This window comes from Amborella trichopoda, chromosome 6 (genome assembly GCF_054954075.1).
Source record: "Amborella trichopoda isolate Santa Cruz 75 chromosome 6, AtrichopodaSantaCruz75HAP2 v2.0, whole genome shotgun sequence".
NCBI lineage: Eukaryota > Viridiplantae > Streptophyta > Magnoliopsida > Amborellales > Amborellaceae > Amborella > Amborella trichopoda.
The window spans coordinates 3373512-3399793 of NC_142341.1; the positions used below are offsets into that span (position 1 = coordinate 3373512).

Below are 26282 nucleotides of genomic sequence, written 5' to 3' on the forward strand. Positions count from 1 at the left end.
GCACTTCGCATCGACCACCCTCACCCGAGTATGTGTGCAAGTTGGGTTTGTGGCTCGCTAAATTTTTTTTAGCTCGTGTGCATGGGGTCCTTGGGTTCAGTTACATGGTAGAGTGAACAGTCACTACCCCTTCACTTGAAGGACCATATCGAATAGCTACCTTCTCTCTATAAATTATAGGCAAGTATTCTGATTTCAGATAACCCGAGGCCTGTTTTGCCTGGCGGAACCTTTTTGCACACTATTATTAGCAAGGAAGAAAAGTACAGTTCTGAGAGAGCACTCTAGCCCTGCTGAAAACAACAAGGTTCCTTCCATTCCTTCTGCAGTTTTAAATCATTTCCTCAACAATTACTACAGCCCCCATTTGACCCCACAATATTTCCCAACAGTAATTCCATTTTTTCCACTTTCCTTTGTTTTTTCAATTATTTAACACCGAGAATGATGAGACATGCGCAACTTCTATCATTGTCAAACCAAGATAAAAAGCAAGGAGAAGGGAGAAGGGGAGCAAAAAAAACTAGCATTGGACTCTCAGAACTCGAATATACCTTTCTAATTTCTATTCTTACACGTTCTAGCACAACCGTTAACAACTAATTGGGTTGACCCAGGAATCTCTGGGGTTGACCCGGATTGGGACCATGAGGAAGCTTGTAGCAGTCTTCAGAAAATCGGTTTATTCTCCTGTGCCTAGGGTGATGGAGGTGTTGTTCAATCATAAAATCGACAGATGGCCACTAGTCTTTATTAACTCGGGATTGGGACCCCAGTGCATCTAAGCTCGAGTGTCGGGATCCTAGTGCGTCGAAGCCCAAGTGCACACTTTTGAATTAATCCAAAATAATTAGTTTTCTCACCAGCAAAGAACTTGGAATGTCGTGTGAGTACGCTAGGCTTCAAACATTAGCCATGTAACTGATCCAGTAGGCCTAAACCCATTTGCATTCCATACATGTTTAATTGCTACCCATAATCGCCAGTGCCAAAGAACCCAGGCACATATCCCTCCAACCTCAAAGAGTCATCTAACAAATCCAACATTTCATGGATCTCCTTACTCTGTGGATGCGATTTATCCCCCGAAACAAACTCATGAACGTTATTATTCGCCTCAATCCAACTCCTTCCAGGAGTTTTACTGACACCATTAGCCTTCATAATGGCTCTCACCCTACCGGAATCATGCCACCTCCCTAGACCCGCATAAGCATTCGACAACAACGCATAATATCCCGCACCCTCCGGTCCCAATTCAATAACCCTTACTAATGCATACTCTGCGAGCTCAAGGTTCCCATGCATTTTAGAAGCTGACAGTAAAGCCCCCCATATAACTTCATTAGGCTCAAAGGGCATGCTCTTTATAAGGTTATGGGACTCTTTGAGCTGACCAGCTCTCCCCAACAAGTCCACCATGCAACCATAGTGTCTAATATTAGGGCAAAAACCATACTTCTCCTCAATTGATCTGAAAATATTGAGACCTTCATCTACTAATCCACTATGAGCACAAGCACTTAAAACCCCAGCTAAAGTCACTTCATTTGGTTTAAAACCATCCTTTTGCATGTTCTCAAATAACTCTATGGCCTCCTTTCCCTTTCCATGCATGGCCAGACCACATACCATAGTGTTATAAGAGACCACACTTCTCTTTGGCATCTCATTGAAAACTTCAAGAGCATCTGCTAAAGACCCACATTTTACATACATATCCATGAGCCCATTAGCCAAAGAGACCTTGTTTATGTCAAGTCCATGGGCCTTCACATACACATGGGCCCATTTTCCGATCCCAAGACCACCAAGCCTCGCACAAGCGGAGATCGCACCCAAGACTGCCACCTCATCAGGGTGGACCCCACAAGCTTGCATTGCCCTAAAAATCCCCAAGGCAAGCATTGGGGATCCATTTCGTAAATGACCCGAAATCATGGCCGTCCACGTAAAGACATTTCTCTCCGGCATTTTCTCGAAAAACTCGGCTGCCTCATCCATGAGACCAGCTCTGGTGTACACATCGATCATCGTAGTCCACATGACCACGTTTCTTGTGGGCACTTCATCGAACACTTTGCGTGCGCAGTCCCGGAGACCAAATTTTGAATACATGAGAATCAAAGAGTTGGACACAAATGGGTCTACAATTACACAAAATTTTAGGGTTTGAGCGTGTATTTGTTGGCCCAATTCTCGTGCTTCAAGGTTTGCACAGGCCTTGAGGACTATGGGAAATGAGAAAGGGTCAGGTTGTGTACCATGAGAGAGCATATGTGTGTATAGTATGAGGGCCAGGAGATGTGCGCCATGGCTTGTGTGTGCTTTGATGAGAGCGTTGTAGACAGAGGCATTAGGATTTTGGACTTGGGTTAGGGTTGTATATGCATAGTGGGGGTTCTCGAATGTGGTGTATAATTCGATGAGTTTCCTGGCGATGGGATTGTGGGCTTGGAGTTGGGATTTCAGGGTTTGGGCATGGATTTGTTTGAGTTGGTTGTGGGTTGTGCATGATTGAAGCAAGTGTATGATATGGTGTTGTGTTCTTAGGGTTTGGAAATGGTGGTTAGATGGAGGGAAGGACGCTGATGGGTTTGCATGAAGACCAGCAATTTCTAACATGTCTGGTTACTATTTTCTAACATGTCTGGTTACTTTTTTCGAACATGTCTGGTTAGTTCATTATCCAGAGGTTTTTAAGCGAATGTGCACATTTGAGCTTCAATAGTTTTCCATTTTGGCTCAAACCAATGGTTTATATCAAAAGGATCGGTAACTTGGATCAGGCAGTCCAAAAATCGGATTAGATCGGTGAATTAACGGTCCGGATCATCATTTTATTGTGTCGAAAAAGAAGTGAACTAGCGAAAAAACACATGAAAAGACAGTGAACCAGCCAAAAATCAGTTCGGATCGGTGAATCGGCAGTCTGGATCGCAGTTTTAATATACTAAACCGTTGGTTCCCTTCTAGACTCGTCATTTTCCTCTGTATACGTAAAACTGAAATGGGGCAAACGATTCTCGGGACTAGGCAATTCCTTGTCGACACAGGTTTTTAAATCACTGGTTTAACCAACAAAGGATTATGATTATTCATAACCGTTAATTGTTAATGTGCAGCTTATTGCTTACCAATTATCACCTGTTATCTTAATGCCCATTATAATGGATTGAATTTCTATTTTTTAGATCCATGATTGTCGAGGCTGGAATATTGATTTGTAAGTTTCCTGACATTGAATATACATTTTCTATTAAGATTCGACGAGGGGCTTTTGGGGCTATTTAGATGTACTTGTTATCACTGATAATTCATTGTTTCAATAAATTATACTTGATAACAAGTTATATGTTGTTTGGCTCTGGCCATCATAAAATTATCTAAGATAAACTTAAAGGTAGTTTACATAAAAGATTGTATTTTAAAAAAGTTGTATTTATCTTATTCAAAGTATTTTGCTGAAAACACACACCTTTGCCAAAAAATAACTAAATATTGCCAAGAAGCTTAAATAATTAAATAATATTATACACAACACAAGATACCTATCAAACAAACAAACTTTTTTAGAATATCAATGCCAAATAAAATAAATTGTAATCCAAACAGGCCCTTACAATATGCAGCTTCACAAAATATTGAATGATAAACTACCTACCTCCCTACATTTTGAGCGGATGATGGTCACTCAGGGCTAGGTTGCTAGTCATAATGGCTAAAGTTAGAGTCGCGACTTTAAGATAGTCGTGTGGTGGCGTGTTCTATTTTTGATAACGCATAATGACAGACTAGGATTCATGTAACAGATCCCAAATAGTTGGTAAAAAGTTTTGAGGATGATGATGATCGTGGTGTTTAACTACCCAAACTAAAAAGGTACTTTTTTTATTTGAAAATTACTTATGGTTCTCACTTTTTAATTAATTTATTGGCACAAAACTTTTAGGTAACAAAATCTGCTTTCGCATACTTTTGTCTCTGAAAAAAGAAAGGCTAATCTAGTGCTTTGGATCTTGTTGTACTTGTGCATTAATACAACTAATATGAGTTTGATCTTTTGATTGTCTGGAGAAGTCGGATGCACATTAATTATTATCAATAAGGAGCAAAATATCATATTGATAAAGAGAACTTGTGCCAAAAGATAGAAAGATCGTGAGTTCTTCAAAGTGTTTGACAACCTATTAACTTAAGGAAAAAGTTTATGTAAGGTTGCAACTTTAAAATGTAGATTCAATGTGCATCTAGAAAATCCATCGAAAAATGTTGCTTTAATGTTGAAAAAGCCTATAATTGATCATCTCAACATCGGGATGTATGAATATGAAAAAAAATGCAACATCGTGCAACACATTATCTAGACCGTCAATTTTCAAGATTTTCATAGATTTTCATATGTTTATAGATCTACTTGATTTGAATCATTTTTAGAGTTTAAAATTTTTTAATTAGATATGAAAATAATTTTTCAAGCCATCCCAAAGTTTTTGACATTAAAATTACATGTTATGATAAAATCAGGAGGTGCACCTTAATTTGATTGTTTAAAGTTGCAGCTTATGCAAACTGCACCCGTATCTTAATCCCCATATTTTACCCATCCAAATCAAACATGAACTTGGAAGAGTGGGATGCACAAAGGACTTGATGATTTCATGACATGTTGGGTACGAGTCATCCTCTTTCCATCACCTTCCAACCGAGTGAGGGGAGGTGACAGCTTTTATCACAGCAATGTTAAACTGATCATATGATTGGGGCATATGGTGAACTGTCATGGGGTAAAATGCACATTTACTCAAACACTTACTTAAGAGCATTGATTTAAGAATCCTGCTCCAACTTAGAATAATTCAGTTAGAATAGGATGGGGAGTAGGGGTCGCAATGGACCCGGACCCAACTTGGGACCTGAGGTATAGACCTGATCGGGGTTTGAGTGTTGATCCGAAAATTGGACCCGGCGGGTAACGTTTGGGTCAAGATCCAAATCATGTACCTAAATATTACTCTTGTCCGGATCCGAAGTACGGGTCCAGTAATATTTTTGAGTCCCAATATATAAAATATATTTAAATATAGTTAAATATATTGATATTTTAATTTTTAGGTCGGGTCCGGTTCTCACACTATATTTTCGAGTCTGGATCCAACCAGACTTGGAGCTGACTTGACCTGTTGCCAACCCTAATGGGAAGGTGGATAATTTTGGTACGACAAACCTTGTTTACTCTGATTCTCTATTTATTATTATTATTTATGGTTTCTTTGTTTACTTTATCCCGGTCTACCTTGGGAATTGCCTGAATGAGACCACATTGGCATCGGATCCTTAGTGATTCATGGTCCCAATTTTGAATTTTCAATTGTTGCTTCAACGTTTTTTTTAATACAATATGAACAATGTAATAAATAAAATGAAATATTTTCATCTCTTAAGAAAAATATCATATTAAATGGATGGCCTACATTTACTGGTCATTGTGCACATTCATATGGATGAGCTTTAAGTCACGAAAGCATTTTTTCTAGTAATGGTCACTTATATGAATTAAGAAGATCCAAAATTTGAGAGATCCAATTATATGCTCTCGTTGGAGCGCAGTTTCATTTAGTTTCTCAGGCAAGTGACCTATTTGGGAGGATATTTTTTATCTAAATATTTGGGATCCTCTTTAGAGTAGAAGAATGCATGAAAAATGAAAAGATTTTAAGCACCTACACACTTGAACCTTCTAGAGAAACGGTGGGAATTTTGAAGGTTTCTTTTAGTTGATTGCGTAAGTCACATCCCAAAAGTTGTTTTTGAACATTACCAAAGAATTTTCATTAAAAAAAAAAACAAATTACAATATAGGGACAAAGTCCATAGGAGGAAGTAACCACCAAAAAAGATGGGTGTACTCCTTTAGCAAGACAACCAGCCTCAATATTAGACTCCCTATAACAATGACATATTTCCGTAGTTATAGTTTTAAGAATATCCTATATCTCATGAAAAAGCGTAGTCTAACCTCTATTGTATATTAGTTTCGCATTTACTCTAAGCTATAATGTTTGTTGAATCCTCCGTTATGATCTTCCCTCCCTCAATTCTTGACAAGAGATTAATGCATTCTAACTTCATCTTCATTAATTGCAGTGACACCGCAAGAGCCAGAATATAAACAAATAATGTGCCCCATATTAATATCCTAAAACTTAATATCCTAATTACGCTCCTAGTTTGGACTTTCGCCGGGAAACCAACATGCAGGCTCCCTCGAAGGCATATAAAGTTCCATTATAATGATACTTTCCTGTACTGCTTAACCATTAAGGAGTAATGATAATGGTAGCAGCACCATGACTCCATCTCCATAATCATTTTTTGAATCGTGCCATCAAAGTTCTAAAATAATTCATGCACTTGAAAAACATGGGAAAGGTTTCTATGCTTCCCTTACAATATATAAGTTCTATCTACCCTTTACCATCCAGCTGTCCAATTTTGATCAAGAGAGCCACTCACCGTTTGATCTTAGATCTGATGTCTCAAAGTATTTTATTTTTATTTTTTTTATTCAAATTGTATGAATATGAAATTTGGTACGTGCCATCTTCTCATTGGGGCGTACCTATAAAAAATATTAAAAATAATTTTTTGATTAAATATAATGATCAAAATACCCCTTGAATTTTTTAGGGGTATTTTGGTCATTTTATTTTATTGAATTTTTTTTTATATATTTTTCACTAATGCGAGTTTAATAGAGGAATGGACTTCTAAAATTTGGTATAAAAATAATTTATAGAAAAAAAAATTAAAAATAAAATAGTGTAGAGACGTGACATTGCGATTGGGACAATTTTAGCCCTCAATTCAGAATGGACGGTTGGATAAGGGGGAGGATAGAACTTCTATGCTGTAGAGAATACATAGAAAGCTTGTGCAAAAAACATTATCATCCCAAATCTATGTTCGTTCCGAAATAAGATCAGAACCATCCATTTCAATTGATGATGGATCTAGGTTTGGAGCTCTTATGAAGCTCCAAAACCAAAGGTTACTAGAGGAATAGGATTCATGGCTATATGGAGTTTGGGGGTCCTTGGCACTCTTCCAAAATGGACATTTGGGTGCTCCACCGGGTTCACACCATCATTTATCGCAATTAAGGGGGATTATACTTCCCGAACTTCAATGACCAGTGAGAAGAATGACCTACCTGGGTAATTTGGATGGTAGAATGTCAATATGATGTCTTAAAAGTTTTATTTTTAGTTTTTTACCAACGATCACAATTTGACATTAAAAAAAATGTCCTAGATTTGTGGGAAGTATTCATACAGGATGTTTGTTTGATAACTTTTTTTTTAAAACAATCGCTATCTATGACGGTGTGCCATTATTTGGGTAAATTGCATTTCAAGGTGTAATTTCCAGTGTTCGGGCGATCTAATCAATGACAGCTCAGTTAGATTAGAACTGGTTGGTTCTAGTTTTGGTGATTAATCGATATTTAAAAAAAAGAAATCAAAACAATATATAAAAATTCTTAAAAATTGGGAATTTGATTTGTAATGTATTTTTTTAATATTCTTTACCTTACGGTAAATATTAAAAATTGTTTTGGTCATTAATACTCACTTTTATATTTTTCCATCTTTTTCAAAAAATTAAAAAATACCCTTAAGCACTAATTGATTTGTTAAAATATGTTTTTTGCATTAATTTTTAAATTTCAATTAACTATGTTTTGTTTTAATTATTCTTTATATGTTTTTCATATTTTAGTAGATTTTTTTTTTGTATCTTTTTATTTTTTTAACACTTTTGTTTAACTGCCCGGGACTTGCTCAATTAGAGCGGTTGACTCAGCCAGTTTATCGGTTAGGTTGGTTAAACCTCTTATGGGCCCACGTCTAGTTAATTGTTTTGATTTGATTTTGCAAACACTACTTAAAACCATAGATGGTGATGAGAACAGTGCGTGCATGAAGAGACACTTGCGGCCCATATCTAGGTTAGTGATGTAGAAGGCCAATGTGGTTTTCAAAGAGTACTATTTAATGAGGCTTCTACTCAAAATTAAGGAATGTATTTAATGAGACCATTTACCTCTAGTACAAAGAGTAGGGGTGGCAACGGGTTGGATCCGGCGGAACCCAAACCCAAACCCAGACCTAAATGTATTCGGGTCCAAAAGTTGGACCCATAACTGTACCTGTCGAGATCTCGGGTCTATCCTGTTGGGTCGTAGGTCTGGTCGGGTCCATTGCCACCCTCACTATGAGCTTCCTTTTTTTTTTTTGGCCCTTCACCCAAATTATTGGCAATAAGGTCACAGCCGGCCATTAGATTTCAAGCCTCCTCATTCGTTATTTAATAACTAAAGATGATTATGAATTTTTATTGTATACGATCCTTAATATACCCATATGAATAGATCTTGAAGTATCTAATATATACATAATATATTTATAAGACGAAATAACAAAATCAAATTGGAGAAAGATTGATAGGGTTGAGAGATAAATGGTTAGAAAGAGAAATCGCATGAGCATTAGAAGGAAATTGCATAGTACATAGTCATTAAACAAAATCATATGGTACATGGTCATTAGATAAAAAGAGATTTTGAGAGAGAAATGAACCATCTATAGAATTTAGAAATAGATTAACATGTAAGAAGAGGAGAGAGTCGAATATGAGAAAGGGAGAGAGCCCTCAACGTGCTCAATTGAGAGAGTGGGAGATATGATGCTTTGAGGGGCTAAGAAGGGAAAAAATATAATAAAAAAAGATTTTTGGAACGTGGTAAATTGAGAGTAGGAGATATAATGGGGTTGAAAGGAGAAAACATAGTTAAGAAGATTTCTAGATTGAGATGGTATAAAATGATTTGTTGAGGCTAACTTCTATGGTCAAAAGTGAATAAACAAAGGAGATAAGAGATGAGGGGGTGTGGTCAAATCTTTAGAGGTGTCTTTGTACTGATTGAAAGAAAAAAAAAAAAGGGAGGTCTATTATGAAATAAGATGGGGAATTAAGGTTCTGTATAAATTTTTTTTCAAAATTAATTGTGATCCTTTGTACCAAAATAAAAAGCAAGTACACTATGAGACTATTTATCCTTTGTATAAGGTGAGACATTAATCTTGACCATTGGATGTGAAATTGGGTGGCTACAATTATTCCATTGATCAAGCTCAAACTTTAAAAAAAGATTTCTCGAACTTTGTAACATATCCAAACTATCAAACTTCATATCGAATGGTTGTAAGTAATTGTGGCCACTTTACATTGATACTTTTCCAAGAAAAAAAAGGGACATACACCCCCTTCCTGTTCATAAACAGTATACTTTTCCAAAGAAAAAAGGACATACACTCCCTTCGTGCTTATAGAAAAAAGGACATACACTCCCTTCGTGCTTATAAACCCTTCCATGGAGCTTCTCCAAGATAAAAGCAAGATTTATTATTACGAGGTCATGTAATGTTTTCAGATTTTTACAATTCAATGTATCCGATCGAGCGAAAATTTTTAAAGTTTGTATAGGGCTTAGGCTTTATGAAAATAAAATAAAGCCTCATATCAAATCTTCATCCAAAAATCATTTTCAGTATGAAAATCTTCACAATGGCTCTAAAATTAATTTTCAATACTCACAATAAAATTTGTAACAAAAAAAATACAAATTTTGTCATGAGGTGGGGCTTTACTTATTTTAATAAAGCTGCAGCCGTATCAAACCATTTTCCATTTCTTAAACACGTACGATTCTGTGTAAAGCCAGTGTAGCCTTGTGGCTTTTCAGGTGGAGTTCAAAGGTATAGAGAGAGAGAGAGCAGGAAACAACGGGGCCCAAAAAGAGAGGGAAAGAACAGGAAACCAGAGAGCACTAGTTCTAGAGTGATTGAGCAATGACGTATTGAGAGAGAGAGATAGAGAGAGAGAGAGAGAGAGAGAGAGAGCTGTATAGAAATGTATTAGACTCCATTTAATTAGTCAGATCTCGATCTCTGAAGTGGCTTCTGCTCATGGATAACAGAAACGTGGTCGTATGTGATAACGGCACAGGGGTGAGTTTCTCCATTTATCTTTGTCTTGATATTTACGCATGCATTTTTCTCATTACGCTCCCAAATTCATTAGAGCTTTTTTTTCAATTGGAAGAAACTGAATTATGATCATTTTAAGGTTATGTTTATATAATTGACCGAAAAAATGGTTATGTTTCTATTGAAATGGAGTCTTAATGGGAATTCTATGAATTTGGAGTTTCTTAGAACACAGTTATATTCTGAAAATTCTAGAATAAGTTCAAGGTAGCGGAAATTTTGGTACTGTATATTGTTTCAGTTCATTTTTTTAGACTGAAGTCTAGTATAAAGTCTTGATTTTGTTTTTTAATTTTGGAATTAGTTGGATTTGTAATTCTATATTTGAATCAGGAGCAATAATCACAAATTTTCTGTTTTCCAGTCGCCAGAAAATCATATTTGGCTCTCCAGTTGTCTTTTAATGGAAAAATTAGTACAAGAGTAAAAAAAGATTTAAATAGGAGAATTTGCACCTTATCGTACCATTTCTATCTTATTTTGTGTTCTTTTAATTAAGGCATTATTATTCTAAGGTCATGTGTAGTTCTACTATCAATGATTTTTTTTTGATTTTTTTCAAAGGGAATTCACTCTTTTTTTATTTTTCTTTTTTCTTTGTCATTTTATTTGCTCATTTTGATGGGCAATGATTTGTTTTAAGGCTCAAATTGCTTAAACTATTGCTAGCCATTTTTTAAGCCATATCAAAACCTCACAATGACTTAAAACTGTTGCTTTTTACAATGCATTAAAACTGCTTCTTTTAAACCTCGCAGTATGTGAAATGTGGCTTCGCTGGAGAGAATTTTCCCACTTCTGTGTTCCCATGTGTAGTGGGCAGGCCCATGTTACGATATGAAGAATCATTAACAGAACAGGAATTGAAGGTGATATTCCACTTGCACTATTTTATTTTACTACTGAGTCTTGACAACTACTCCTCTTTCTACATTTTATTTTATTTTCTTGAGCCCCATTTTAGAAGCTAGATGTACTTATGAACTCACTCAATTTGCAAAGCAATTTTTTGGGTACGTAAAATTGTTTTTTTGTTTTTTTTTTAATTTTTTGATTTTTAATTTTTATATTTTAATTTATGTTATGAACTTTCCTGAAATCATTGTCATGTAGATTTGTTATGTCAATGTCAAATTTGTGGAATTTATTAATGTAACGAAGAATATTTCATTATTGGCATGGGTTTTGTACTATTTTTGCTGTTTTCACATCCAAACCAAATCAAATTCAGGATATTTGGGTTCCTTACTTCGTAGAGTGTTTTACTTTGTTTTTATGCCCCTATACATGTCTGGTGCATAAACCTTAATGTTTATTTTCGGCTACATTCAGGATATTGTTGTTGGGGAAGCTTCTGCAGAACTAAGACACCAGCTTGATATATCTTATCCTGTGAACAATGGCATTGTTCAGAATTGGGATGATATGGGCTATGTCTGGGATCATGCATTTTTCAACGAGTTGAAGGTAACGTTCTTTATTGGCAAAACTCCTCAATTTTTAGGCTTGTTATGTGCACCTTCCCAGTCCAAAGAGGTCTACAAAACTATCGACGTGCTTGCTATATGTGGTTCTTATTTGCCCAATTAACCTTATGGAGCCTTCTTCCCTTTATCAATCAAAGACATGTGATATTCTGCATTTAGTTTATTCCTTTATCAGTGAGGGAAAGGGACAATGGGTTTCTCATGCCATTGACTGTTTCAATAATTATAGTGTTTTTGATAGTTAAATTACTGCTTGTAGCTGTGCTTTCATTTGTGGCTGGTCTCTGTTTTGGTTAAGGTTTTGCTAACGCTGTCTATTGTTGTCAATAGGTTATTTCTTTCATGAACTAGTAACATACTATTCTTTTATCAGCTTATATTCCCCATTTAGTATTTTTTAGGATAGAATGAGTGAGACTGACATTTTGACCTGCAACAGATAGACCCAACGGAATGTAAGATTTTGCTGACAGATCCACCTCTTAATCCTTCAAGAAATCGAGAGAAAATGGTAAGTCTATCGTATGAATCTTAAATCTCGCTGAAAATTTCATCCAAAGTTTTGAAGCATAGCATATATACATTTTCCTGCCAAAGCTTTGGTAGTTCGTTTCTGAACTGTGGATTTGAAACTCTTACAGATTGAAACCATGTTTGAGAAGTACAGCTTCACAGGTGTCTTTATCCAAATCCAGGCTGTTTTGACATTGTATGCTCAAGGTGCTTCCTATGATTAGTGAAGGTTTAAGACTTTAGTATGTCATCAATCACTACTGCATATCCTTGATATTGTATGGCTGTGTGAGCTTATTTCTTGTGATCTTTGCAAACTTTGATGTGATCACTGTAACTGCTGTACTGTTGAAATGATGCTTTAACCATCGTTTTCAACCTTTTAAGCATTCTTTTATTTACAGGCTTGCTGACTGGTCTTGTGATCGATTCTGGTGATGGTGTGACTCATGTGGTAAGAGGCTTGTAAATTATGTGAGGTCTTCTTTTATTTTCTTCTTTGTGGTCTTTAGCCTGCATTTTGTTTTTCAAGGACTGTTTTCTGTTCATCTTTCTGGACTAGCTTGACTTTTATAAGAATTGGTTACTTGCCACTGGTGAGCATGCCATGCTCTTTGCAACTTCCATCATTTTAAGGATTCTTGTGTGTTTACATGTGGGCGTGAATCTGTGTGAATCATTGTTAGTAGCTTCCTTTGTTCTAGCTCATCTGACTATGTCACTATGCCAAGCTTATGACTTGCCCTGCCTTGATAGTTTGTGCCTTTTCAAAGACTGTTTTCTGTTCATCTTTTTGGATTAGCTTGACTTTTATAAGAACTGGTTACTTGCTACTGGTGAGCATGCCATGCTCTTGGCAACTTCCATCATTTTGAGGATTCTTTGTGTGTTTACATGTGGGTGTGAATCTGTGTGAATCATTGTTAGTAGTCTCCTTTGTTCTAGCTCATCTGACCATGCTAAGCTTATGACTTGCCTTGCCCTGCCTTGATAGTTTGTGCCTTTAGAAAATGTCAATGGTAACAATAACGAAAAAAGCAGATATGAAAAAAAGGCCATGGTTTCTGCAGACATTTATTTTGGTTTTCTGCTATTTTTGTTGCCTATCTTAAGCCTTAAAGTATCCCTTGCTTGGATGTCAACTAGAATAGTGACACTTCTCTTTACTAGTTTTGTGATTTGATTCTTGATGAGATATGTCTACAATGATAAATGCAAGCTTTTATGACTGTTCTCTACTTTATGCCATCATCACTGTTTGAAGTGAAGCAACGAGTATTCATTTTATCCATCAGTCTTTGACATGGAGGTCTTTAATTTTCATCAGGTGCCTGTTGTTGATGGGTACTCGTTTCCTCATCTTACAAAGCGGATGAATGTTGCTGGTCGGCACATAACATCTTATCTTGTAGATCTGCTTCTCCGAAGAGGGTGAGTTATCCTTTCAAAATTATTTTATCAACCAAGAGAATGGCTCTTTTAATGCTTATTGCTCATCGGATGTTAATCTTTGTCTTTTTAGGTATGCAATGAATAGAACAGCAGACTTTGAGACGGTTAGAGAAATTAAGGAAAAGCTCTGTTACATCAGGTGGGTTGTGATTCCTTCCTCATTATTCACCGAATGTTTTATAGTTTTGTCACTCTTCATCATCTAAAATCGTTGCTACTCTTTCATGTAGTTATGATTACAAACGTGAGTACCAGTTGGGATTGGAAACAACTATACTGGTTAAAAATTACACAGTAAGTTTATTATTTTAATGTGCTTGTGAAGTTTGTTATTGAGAAATTTTATTGTTGGTGCAACCTAATTTCTTCACTTCTATACAGTGTTTAATTGGTAAGGAATGTGTATTTTGTTTGAGGCCTTTTGTATGCTTTTTGAGGAGTTTGAATGTCTAACATTTTGAACGCTTTTAAAAATGCTTTTAAAATATGTAGTAGCTGGTGATTTCTATGGTTATCTTTTGGAGGTTAAGCTGTGATTCATCAGTTTGTTTCTTGCCCTATTTCATAATTTCTGTAGTCATCGTATGTTGATCATTTGTATTAGATAAACTTGCATACTCTTTGACCACTGGCCGAGTGGTACATTCACTTGTCTTCCATCTGGTTTCTGCGTGCACATACTCATGGCCAATTCAGAGACAATGAATTGTTTTCCTTCTTTCTTTCTTTTCTTTTATCTGTAAAATACCCTTTTGGTGCAATACACCAGTACCATGTTGTTATTGCCTCTCCTATCTACCACACCTCCCGATGTAGGAATATATTTTTAGCTTTAATCCTGTGCAATGGTGATCCTTCCTGGAGAAAAGCCCAAGTTTTCTTGAATTAGCATGTGCAAGATGCTACCTCTTTGGAAATATTTTGTGCTACTAAAATATTCTGAAAACAGCTGCCAGATGGAAGGGTTATTAAAGTTGGCACTGAGCGGTTTCAGGCACCTGAGGCTCTCTTCACTCCAGTAAGTCTACATCTTTTTTTTTTTTGAGATTCTCTGTAATGGTTGCATCACTTGGTTCTGATCAAACATATTTTGGTTTTGCATGACTTATTAAGGGTTTCACATTCTGATTCTGAGATAAATTTGCTGGATATTTCCCGTATGCTCTAAAAGAAAATTAAGAGGGGTTTTTGTTGGATCTGTCACTTTTTCAACCCTAATGTTGTTGGACATTTATTTTGTTGAATTAATGAAACTTGGTTGAGAGAGGACTTGAGCCTGTTGCACTTTCCGCCCTCCTTTTTGATGCATAAATGAAGAAGGGACTAAACTTTGCACCTCTCACCATCTAAATAGACCTCTCAACGCTCTCTCTACATTTTTCTTTTGTTTTGGCAACTCTTGCTGTTTCAACACATAGTACAGATATCACATCATAATAATAGGATAAGATTGAAGGAGGAGAATAGACGAACTCTCTATCCCTCTTCAGTTCACTGAGGGATATCTGAAAGAAATTGTGGCAAGAAACTGATAAAATCAAATGGTAGAGGTTGGCGTTTTGCTGCACTGATGAGTTTTCTTTTATTAGATATGAATATTATCTTGAAACCCTAAGAAAACCAAAGTGATAAATTATCATTAGTGAGCTTAAAGGTTTCCACGTGCAACCAACTTCTTATATGGTATTTTTTGTGGCGGGAATAGGCATGTTATTAATTGGATCTTGCAGGTACTAAGTACTTGATGTAATCTGTCTTGGGTGGAACCCAGAAATATGGCTATCCTTCACTCTTGAAAAGCCTCCACGCTGAAATGGTCCAATATTAAATGAAAAATAGGAAATGAGAGATGCTCCATGCAACTGACATACTGATTGAACATCCGTACCTCTCATCCTTTGTTTTATGTAGGGCATTGTAAGAAAATTCGGGTGAGTTGTCAATTGGGATTGTATACAATGATACCATTTATCTTTATTACAAGGAGGTCACAACCACTCCTACTCATTAGATGTCAAATTGGATGGCTTGGGCTAATCACGAAGTGGCACCAATAGGCGAAAAAATGAGAGAGAGTAGCTTAGTTGGGCTGGCCATGTGTGGCACTAACCAAGTACATCACCTATTAGGAGGTGCGAGTTAGTTCAAGTGGAATGATTGAAAAGAGCAATAGTTAGGCCCAAAAGAAGGACATGGTTGGAAGTAGTCCGAAAAGATATGGGACTTTATGGTCTCACTGAGGATATGATCTTTAATAGAGTAGAATGGAGAACCATGATTCATGTAACGGATCCCTTAATGGGGAAAAGGCTAAAATGATGATGATGATGGGCTATAGTCATGAAGTTCGAGAAAGTTTTTTTTAAACTTTGAGTCTTTTCAATGACACTATTACAATCACCCAATTTGAAATCCAAATGACAAGAGTGATTGTGACCTCCTTGTGCAAAAAGTAAATGGTCTCTTTGTATACTTTTCCTTGTCGATTTGGACTTGCCCAAGTCACTCGGACCTGTAGGTTGCCGAGTCTAGAGCACCCCCAAATTCAGCGTATTTAGAAGTATATTGATACCTAATTAATATATAATTGATTCAATCTTTAACTAAATCAATTGTAATTGGCTTATAATTAATTTTGTATATACTTTTTATTTGTAATTAATTTTATAATTTCTCAAATAGTTGGGATAAGGCTTCATGAGTAATTGGAATTTTATGTAATCGCCACATACCAATGAGGCTGAAAGGTAAGTTTTATAGGACGACGGTGAGACCAGCTTTGCTCTATGGGATGGAACGTTAGACAGACAAAAAACAATATACCCATAGAATGAGTGTAGTGGAGATGAGGATGATGAGATAGATGACTGGCAAGACAAGAAGGGATAAAATTCGAAATGAATCTATTCAAGAGAATTTAGACGTGGCACCAATAGGTGATAAAATGAGAGAGATTAGACTTAGGTGGGCTAGCCATGTGTGGTGCTGACCAACTACATCACCTGTTAGGAGGTGCGAATTAGTTCAAGTGGAAGGACAAAAAGGGCGAGGGATAGGCTCAAAAAGACGTGGTTGGAAGTAGTCCGAAAAGATATGGGGACTTATGGCTTCACTGAGGATATGGCCTTTAATAGAGCAGAATGGAGAACCAGGATTCATGTAGCCGACCCCAATTAATTGGGAAAAGGATGTAATGATGATGATGATGATGATGATGATGATGATGAGTTGGGAAAAGGCTTTGATGATGATGATATACTTTTTGTGTTTTTTGTTTTTAATATTTTCTATATTTCTTATTTTTCTGAGAGTTTTATGAGAAAATGATGTTTAACCAGTTTAATATTTATTAAAAACTTTTTTCTCATGCTTTATATACTTGTTATGTTGTTTATTAATTTTTTTTTCTACTTTTATTAAATTTTCAGGATTGTTCCCAATTTTATTTTGTATTTTTTGGCTTTTTCGGTGGCTTAGTGAAAACTTGGTCAAATGGACTTGGACTTCCAAGGGTCCGAGTTCCTCGTCTGAGGTGCAGTTTCTTTTATTGGAGGTAGTGTACACCATTATGCAGGGGCCTCTGATGATAGCACTCCTAGACAACATCCACCTTCCATCCTGATTGTTGGAGGTTAACCAGTCAATGAGAGAAGATGGTGGACATAGCATGCAGGGCCATATACAGTCCCTTGGACGATGGTTTACTTTCCCTTTTATGTATGACTCATATCTTACCCTACGTTTGTTGTGCCTATAGGAACTCATTGATGTTGAAGGTGATGGAATGGCTGACATGGTATTCCGTTGCATACAGGAAATGGATATTGACAACCGCATGATGGTATGTTTATTGTAACCTTTTAATTTTTGCTTCTAGATAAATGTAATCGGTGCTAACATGTTACACCTTTAGGTTGGGTTGCAATCCAGAATGTAGATCACTATTTTAGAAAGAACCTTTTGCCTACTAAAGGACTTTTGGCAGACTCTCTCTGATCATTATATGATGATTTCGTCATTTGTTGGCTTTATCTAACCAGGTCTGCAAAAATATTGGTGCTTTGTTCTACATGGGATATGAAGCCCTTGATTCTTTTTCCTGATTTATTGTAGGGAATATCAAATGCTACATTTCTATGTTCGAAATTGCTCTTTATGGATGCCATTTGTTTGAAGTGTGAATGGAGTGTATTGCTTTTCATTTCATCTTTACATGTTGAGTAAAGTGTTATGTACCATCCAATACTCTGATCTACTAGCTCTAGACTAAGCAAAATTCTTTATGATTATTTTAGTCGTGTACTATGTAGCTTCAAGGACAAGCATCAATAAACCTACCAAGCTGGTATCTTTTGAAGTAATATCAAAACGGGGTAAAAGATGAGTTAGATGAGTTGCAGTGAGAAATCTGCAAGCAATAACTGACTTCAACCCATTGACTAAACCATACTTACATAAACTCTTTTTGGGTATGCTTCTCAGATACTAGGCATACCAGTTTCCAAAATTTCCATCAGAGGTTTCAACCAACTAGAATGTCCCCCTACTTTGTTTTGTACATTGTTTTGTTAAATTTGACACTAGGTCATATAGTTCATAAACGGGTGTCACTTCAAGTATTTATCGGGCGCCATTTATTTGGTTTTTTGGGTGAGGTTTTGATGAGGCTGCAGCAACAAACAGCAGCACCTCAAATCGTCGCCAAAGTACTCAAATAAGGTGATGAAAACCTTGTGATGACCTGCAAATTGATATCCGTCGCTGACTGTGGAATTTGGAATCCCAAAAATGTGCAGATCATAGAAAAAGTGATGAAAGATGGACCAATTTTAGGGCCTGAAGCCCATTCTTTTCCCAGGCTGTCGAGGTGGAGTTGATGGATTTGCAGACTTGCCTGCATCAGATATACTTTTTCCAGGGGTATTTGAGGTGCAGCTGCATACAATACAGACTTAGAAATGCTTTTCCTTTATTTTCAACCTTTCTTTATAAAATATATAAACTATTACTTTTGGGAGAAATTTTATACAAGGCAGATGCTAGAAAGCAGGGCCACACCTTCCAAACCAGCCGTAAAAAGATTGTTCTGGTGCTAGAAAACCCTCAAATCGATCATCTCGACCTCGACAATTGTGGGTCTTAAAAAAGAAGGATTACTAGGACTAAAAACAATGCATCTTGTAACACATTCTATGGACAATCCATTTTTAAGTGTTTATGGATCCTCCAAATCTATGCCTAGGAGCTTTAGATTTCATAATATGGGATGAGAATAGAATTTCAAGCCATGGTGATGTGGAATAGGCTGCCTCATATTTTAAAACTTTTTCTATTAAATTTCAGGGATTTACTTTTGGGATTTTCTAGGATTTACTTTTAGGTTGCATAGCTTTTTAAGTTTTTTTAGATTTTAGAATCACTTTTGAAAAGAATTAAGGTTGTTATGATATTTTGTTGAAGGCAGAATTATCTATTTTATCAGGGGTAAAAGTGTCATCACGAATTTACGAATTTTATCATACTAAGGAGTTCTATTCCAATTAGAATTGGGATCTCTTAGGTTCTAAGTAAAGCTTTTTTTTATCATAAATAGAGATTTAGCTGAGAGCTTTTTTTTTGAACGTTAATGGTTAGTAGTGGGTTAGCAATTTTTGAAACCGTTATAGTTTTCGAAAGGTGTTAGCGTTGGTAGGAATGGAAACCGAGACTGGTAGTTGAGTCACTGGTGGTGCTACCACCTTGATCTCAACCCCATTCCTGATTCAGATCAGAGTTTTGATAATTGTTTCCAAAGTGATTCCTCATTTTCACCAGAAAGCTAGAAGCTTGGCTTGTAAGCTTGATGCTTTGAATTTCAATCAATGCTTCAGATCTTGTTTGTTTTTTGTTTGTGACATCTTGTATCCAAGTTTGAATTTTCCTGGCTAAATTAAGTTAAGGGAATTTCTGTCGCTGGAACAACACTTTCTTGTGGTGTTTGGAGGTGCTTGTCTACTGTTTTCATAAGGTAGCCACCTTATATAAACGTACACCGTTCTATATATACTACTGTTTTTGACAATAACATAGATCCTAAAATCCTTAAATTTTTGTTTAGGATAGGGGTACATATATGGAACTGTTTAAATAGCAGAGATCCTGAAACCCTGAATTTCTGGTTTATGATATGGATAAATATATGCAACTGTTCTATTGACAATTTGACGATAAAAGAGATCCCGAAACCCTAGAATTCTGGTTTATGATACTTTAGAGAATGATGTAAATCCCAACTAGTTTTGCATATTGTGCTATTATTTTCCTAAGATTCTAATTTAAGAACTGAGTATCAATTGCAATGTGTACTTATTTTATTTCATATTGTGTCCTATATGTATATGCTGCCGCATATTTTGAGTGACCAGAATCCCATAGACTGTAAAAAAATCCCTAGCTTATTAAAGAAACATTTACAAATCCTAGCCTTTCTAACCTCAAAGTACATGCAGATATGCAAGCAGGCCAGGCCGGCCCGATGGGTCAGAGTGCACTGGTCCGGGCCCTGCCTGAATTTCCAACTTGGGAGATTAACAGGCTTGGCCAGGGCCTTAGTATCAAGGCCTGATGGGCCCTTGTTATATGTGAGTTACATATGTATATGCGCAATATGCAATATAAATTACATAACATAATATAGAAGTTCTGCTTTTCTGACCTCTGACATCGATAATTGATCTATTATTTGAATGACCCCTTTTTTCCTTTCAGATTTTCACTAAATAATTTACTCACCGCCTTTGTCTGTGCGATACTTCTTGCCTTACGAATCCAAAGGGGTTCCAATACATATATAAGTTATTTGTGCAAGTTACATAATGTAATTTGCAAATATTTTGTAGTTTACATAACATAATTTATGTAATTTACGTATGTAATTTTATCTAAGTCACATGATTGTTAATGATTCACCCATGTTTTGGGTGGGTTACTAAGATCACAATTGGTGACTTTTATTTTAATTTCTTGGAGGCCATTCCACCCATGTTTTGGATGAAATTTTGGAATAGCCGGATGCTGGCTGGGGATTGGGCTTTTCTGGAATCGGCTGTAACCCAGCCTGATGCATATTTTATGGTAGAACTTTCAAGAAGATCAGATGGCCTACATTTTGCTGTTTGGCGTGATGACATAGATACATGGTTTTAATAGAAGTGTGACAGGGTTATTCTTTGGGATTTAATTAGGGAGGGGGCCTTGGGAGAAACTGAAATAATTTGTGTCTAAATTTTAGTTCTTCCTTCATTAAGTGTAACCTGAATTAGGAACAATATTTCTTTTTTTACAATCGGCCCAATTAGTCATATTGTTGAGAGCATCAGAAAATGGAAACTACAATTGCCTAAATTATATATATATATATATATATATATATATATATATATATAGAGTAATGATCCTATAGGGCCCTCTCCCACCTATATGTGTAGGACTCCAAAAGATCACCATTAAAGTTGGCACGGATCTCTAGAAAAGTTATCACATGGGTGTGGGACTTGACTTTTCTATAAATCCGTGCCAAATTTAATGGTGATCCTTTGGGGTCCTACACACATGGGTACGGGAGGGTCCTATAGGATCATTACTCATATATACATATATATATAAGGAAAAGTTTATATAAGGTTGCAACCTTAAAATGTAGAATTACATATGCACTTCAAAAATCCATTGGAAAAGGTTGTTTTATTGTTGAAAGACCCTCTAATTGATCATCTCGACATCGAGATGTATGAATGTGTAAAAAAAAAAGATTTTGAGTCTTAAAAATAGTGCATCTTGCAACACATTATCTAGACTGTCCATTTTCAAGATTTTCACATGTTTATAGATCTACACGATTTTAACTATTTTTGGAGTTTAAAATTTTATAATTAGATATGAAAATACATTTTTAGATAATCCTAATAAATTTTTACACTAAAATTACATGTTATAATAAAATTTGGAGGTGCGCCTTAATTGGATTGTTTAAGGTTGCAACCTTATTGAAACCGCACCTATATATATATATATATATATATATATATATATATATATATATATATATATATTATATTATATAGGGAAATGCTGGTGTAGGCCCACTAGCCTATAGCTACATATAGGCCCAACGGCCCAAATAGATTCAATCTAGGCCGATCTGACGGACAACCTCATTTTGTATTTGAATTTTAATTTTTTTTCTTCAAATCCAAATCATGTGAAATTTTAGGCATATATTCTTTTCATCAACGAGCACCTAATAAAAATATTAAAAAAAAGAATTCGTAAAATATAAATTGCCCAAAATACCCCTGAAATGTTTTTGGGGTATTTTGGTCAATTTATTTTTCACGAAATATTTTTTTGATATTTTTATTGGATTATAATATTTTTAAAGAATACACGCCCAAAATTTAAAGTGATTTGGATTTATATAAAAAAATTAAAATTAAAATACGAAATGAAATCATGATTATTGGATCAACCCAGATTGAATCTCGACCGTTGGGCCTATATGTAGCTGTAGGCTAGTAGGCCTACTCCAGTATTTCCCATATATATATATATATATATATATATATATTATTAAATCCATACACCCTCCTGAACAAAGTTTGAAAATACAAGGAATGGCAACCACAGTACCAAAATCTTCAGATCAAACTGAAGGATTACCATCTACTCAAATAGTTGTATATGAAACAGTAGCTACACCATATAAACTTAATAATGCGAATATACCTCGTATAGAATTACTCCCGCACATAATTGAACAAAATAATTATACCAATCTTTGTCTTCATACACTTGGAAAACAATCTAATAGAATAGAAAATTTACTACAACCTCCTATTCACAAAGAGAAAAAGCAATTATTTTTCAAACCACCTCCTGATTTGAATAAAGAAAAATTTCTTATAGGGGAAGATAATACAACCCTTATGGGACAACTAATTTCTAAATTATCTAAATTAGAAATAAAAGAACCCAAACCAACAATAGTGATATCTACTCCTACTCCTATTATTCCAGATAATGATAAAGGGAAAACAAAAATCCCTGAACATGATAATATGGCTCTACAAGAAGAAGTGCTTTTTCAAACTAATGAAACCATAGAACCATCTATAGGACCATCCATTACCAATACAATACAAAATATGCAAAAGGCATTCTCAGAAATACAACTAACTCCAGAAAGTATTAATCGAATCAATTATAGTAAGAATTGGCAACCAATAAATGCTCGACCATATTATAAAAGACCAACTCCCGTGGATATACAATTAGAAGAAGATCTAACAAGTCATACTTCTACATATTCAGGACGAACTATTATAGACTGGAATATAGACGGTATCTCTGATCATAGAATCCTAGATACAATGAAACATATGACTATGTATGCATCTGCTTGTAAAATGGCTGGAAGCCATGACCAAGAAATAGCCAAAGCCATAGTTTCAGGATTCATTGGATGGCTGAGAGGATGGTGGGACTCATACCTGAATGAACAAACAAAACAACAAATATTAATAAATACTCGGCAATGGACAACAAAAAATGAACATAACCAAGATATGGTATATTCTGAGAGTGATGCTGTCAATTCTTTGATATATACGATTGCTCTTCACTTCATAGGAAATACTTCAATACTTGCAGCTAGAACAGCTGATCTTTTATCCAATCTAAGATGCCCCACATTGTCACATTATAAATGGTATAAAGATGTCTTTTTCTCTCGATTACTTATACGAGAAGATAGTAATCTTGACCATTGGAAAGAAAAATTTGTAGCAGGATTACCCTACCTATTTGCTGAAAAAGTTAAGGAACGCCTCAAAAATAAAAATAGTGGTGTCATAAATTATTCCCAATATACATTAGGAGAGTTATCTTCAGAAATATGTGCTGAGGGCCTAGCCCTGTGCACAGATTTAAAACTCAAGCGGCAACTTGATAAACAGAATCTAAGCGGCAAAAAGGAATTAGGAGATTTTTGTCAACAATTTGGTTATCATATGGACCAAGGTCATATAGATAAAACCAAACCACATAAAATTCATAAAGTTTATAAAAAGAAGAAACATCGAGATAAACCAGATAAGACATATAAATCCTTTCCAACCAAACAGAAAAAATATAAGAAATTTACAAAACGCTTTGCTTCTAAATCTTCTCAAAATAAGAAAAAATTACCTGTTTGTTATAAATGTGGCAAAGTAGGCCATTACAAAAGCCAATGCAAAGTAAAACAAAAATTAGATTCTATTACTTTAGATGAATCCATCAGAAATAAGATTTATGATATTATTCAATTATATGATTCTTCAGATAGTTCAGATTCAGATACTACTTCCTCCAGTAGTGATACTTCTTTTATAGGCACAATTCATAATGATGACTTTTATTGGTCAGATACTAGTTCGGATATCGAAAATAATGAAATATGTACATGTCCTATTACATCCTCTGATATTCATACATTAACAAAAGAGGACAATCTTATTCTAGACTTAATAGAGAAAATATCCGACCCAAATGAAAAAAGAGAAATAATTACTCAGTTTATCAATTTAACCAAATCAAAAACAAAACATACACCATTGGTCAAGCCTCCTGATAATTATAATTTTTCTGACATCATGAAAAGGATCAGTCAACATGAAGCTACCCAAAAAGAGCCTACTATTACTGACCTCAAAGCCGAAGTCAATAATATAAAAATAGAATTATCTCAATTAAAAACAAGAATTCAAATCCTTGAACTTCATGACAATAGCTCTGAACTACATACTGAAGAAGATATAGTAGAATTCAATCATTTACTCAAATCATATCATCCCAATGATTATTTAGACCAAATGACTTATGGAGAAACATCAAATAAACATTCAGTAAATATGATTAATAGAGTAATAACCCAAAAATGGTTTGTATTAATAAATATTGTAATAAATGATGAGTACGAGTTTCAATCATTAGCATTAATAGACTCAGGTGCTGATTTGAATTGTCTCAATGAGGGATTAGTCCCTACCAAATATTTCGACAAAACTATTCAAATTCTTAATACTGCTGACGGCAGTAGACTATTTATTAAATATAAACTTTCAAATGCAAAAATCTGTATGGAAGGACATTGCTTCCCTACTCCATTTATCATGGTCAAAGGACTCAGCCAAGCTGTAATCCTTGGTGTCCCTTTCCTTACTTTATTATACCCAGTTACAGTTTCCCATACAGGTCTTGAGACAAATACACATGGTACACCTATTAAATTTGAATTTCTTGATAAACCAAAAATTAAAGAAATCAATACTGTCAAACAAAATATCAAATATAAAGAAAATTTCTTAGGATCTTTACAACTGGAAATCAAACATAAGCTCACCGGCGAAAAGCTCCAATCTCCTGAGATAATACAAAAAATACAACATCTCAAAAGCTTTATTGAAAAGGAAATATGTAATGAATTACCAAATGCTTTTTGGCATAGAAAACAACATATAGTTGAATTACCATATGAATCAAGTTTTAATGAAACAAAAATACCAACAAAAGCTAGACCAATTCAAATGAATACCGAATTATTACAAACATGCCAAATAGAAATAAATGATCTACTCCAAAAGAAGTTAATACGTCCCAGTTCATCTCCATGGAGTTGCTCTGCCTTTTACGTCAATAAAAATGCTGAACAGGAACGAGGAGTCCCTCGTTTAGTCATCAATTACAAACCCCTTAATAAAGTTTTAAAATGGATTAGATATCCCATTCCAAATAAAAAGGATTTACTTGATCGATTATTACATGCTGTAATCTTCTCCAAATTCGATTTAAAATCTGGTTTTTGGCAAATACAAATGGAAGAAAAAGATAAATACAAAACAGCCTTCAACGTCCCTTTTGGACAATATGAGTGGAATGTTATGCCCTTCGGTCTTAAAAATGCTCCATCCGAATTTCAAAAAATAATGAATGATATCTTTAATCCCTTTTATAAATTTATGATTGTTTATATCGATGATGGTTTAGTCTTTTCTGAATCAATTGATCAACATTTCAAACACCTTCATACTTTTATTCACACAGTAAAAACAGCTGGTTTAGTTGTTTCTGCTAAAAAGATAAATTTATTTCAAACTAAAATAAGATTCCTAGGACACAATATCAATCAAGGTACAATTATTCCTATAGACAGATCAATACTCTTTGCTGATAAATTTCCTGATAAAATCTTAGATAAAACAGAATTACAACGTTTTTTGGGATGTCTCAATTATATCAGTGATTTTTACCAAAATCTAGCCTTAGACGCAAAACCTTTATATGATCGTTTGAAAAAGAATCCTCCCCCATGGACTAATATTCATACTTTAGCCGTACAAAAACTTAAACTTCGAGCTAAAGAACTTCCATGTTTAACCTTATCTGATCCAACTGCTTTTAAAATTATTGAATGTGATGCTTCTGATATAGGACTAGGAGGAATACTCAAACAATCTGTTAATTCTAAAGAACAATTAATCCGTTTTACTTCTAAAGCTTGGAATCCAACCCAAAAGAATTATTCCACTGTTAAAAAAGAATTACTTGCTATTATTCATTGTGTTTGCAAATTTCAAACCGATATTCTTAATCAACGATTTTTAATTCGTACTGACTGCAAGGCTGCCAAAGACATTCTGCA

The 26282-nt window shown here is 35.1% G+C and overlaps 1 protein-coding gene and 1 pseudogene across 10 annotated transcripts in view; one reads left to right on the forward strand and one right to left on the reverse strand.

Moving 5' to 3' along the window:
• Positions 1-529: 529 nt before the first annotated feature.
• Positions 530-2613, reverse strand: LOC105420683 (pentatricopeptide repeat-containing protein At3g62890 pseudogene; annotated as a pseudogene). Its single transcript, XR_016058192.1, has one exon. The product of XR_016058192.1 is annotated as a pentatricopeptide repeat-containing protein At3g62890 pseudogene (transcript).
• Positions 2614-9785: 7172 nt separating this feature from the next.
• Positions 9786-26282, forward strand: part of ARP2 (actin related protein 2) — a 32028-nt gene continuing 15531 nt past the window's right edge. For 3 of the 9 annotated variants that reach the window (XR_016058193.1, XM_020667380.2, XM_011625145.3), the window contains exons 1-11: positions 9786-10073; positions 10871-10981; positions 11445-11579; positions 12039-12110; positions 12241-12319; positions 12517-12566; positions 13440-13543; positions 13635-13703; positions 13795-13858; positions 14514-14582; positions 17322-17405. Coding sequence is in view for 7 of the 9 variants with exons in the window: in XM_020667380.2 (XP_020523039.1) it covers positions 10032-10073; positions 10871-10981; positions 11445-11579; positions 12039-12110; positions 12241-12319; positions 12517-12566; positions 13440-13543; positions 13635-13703; positions 13795-13858; positions 14514-14582; positions 17322-17405 (879 nt within the window). In the remaining 2 variants the exon portion in view is untranslated. Of the gene's footprint in view, positions 10074-10870; positions 10982-11444; positions 11580-12038; positions 12111-12240; positions 12355-12516; positions 12567-13439; positions 13544-13634; positions 13704-13794; positions 13859-14513; positions 14583-17321; positions 17406-18360; positions 18494-26282 lie in introns of those variants that run through there. The other 6 variants (XR_016058194.1, XM_020667381.2, XM_088870387.1 and 3 more) reach the window with 3 other exon arrangements.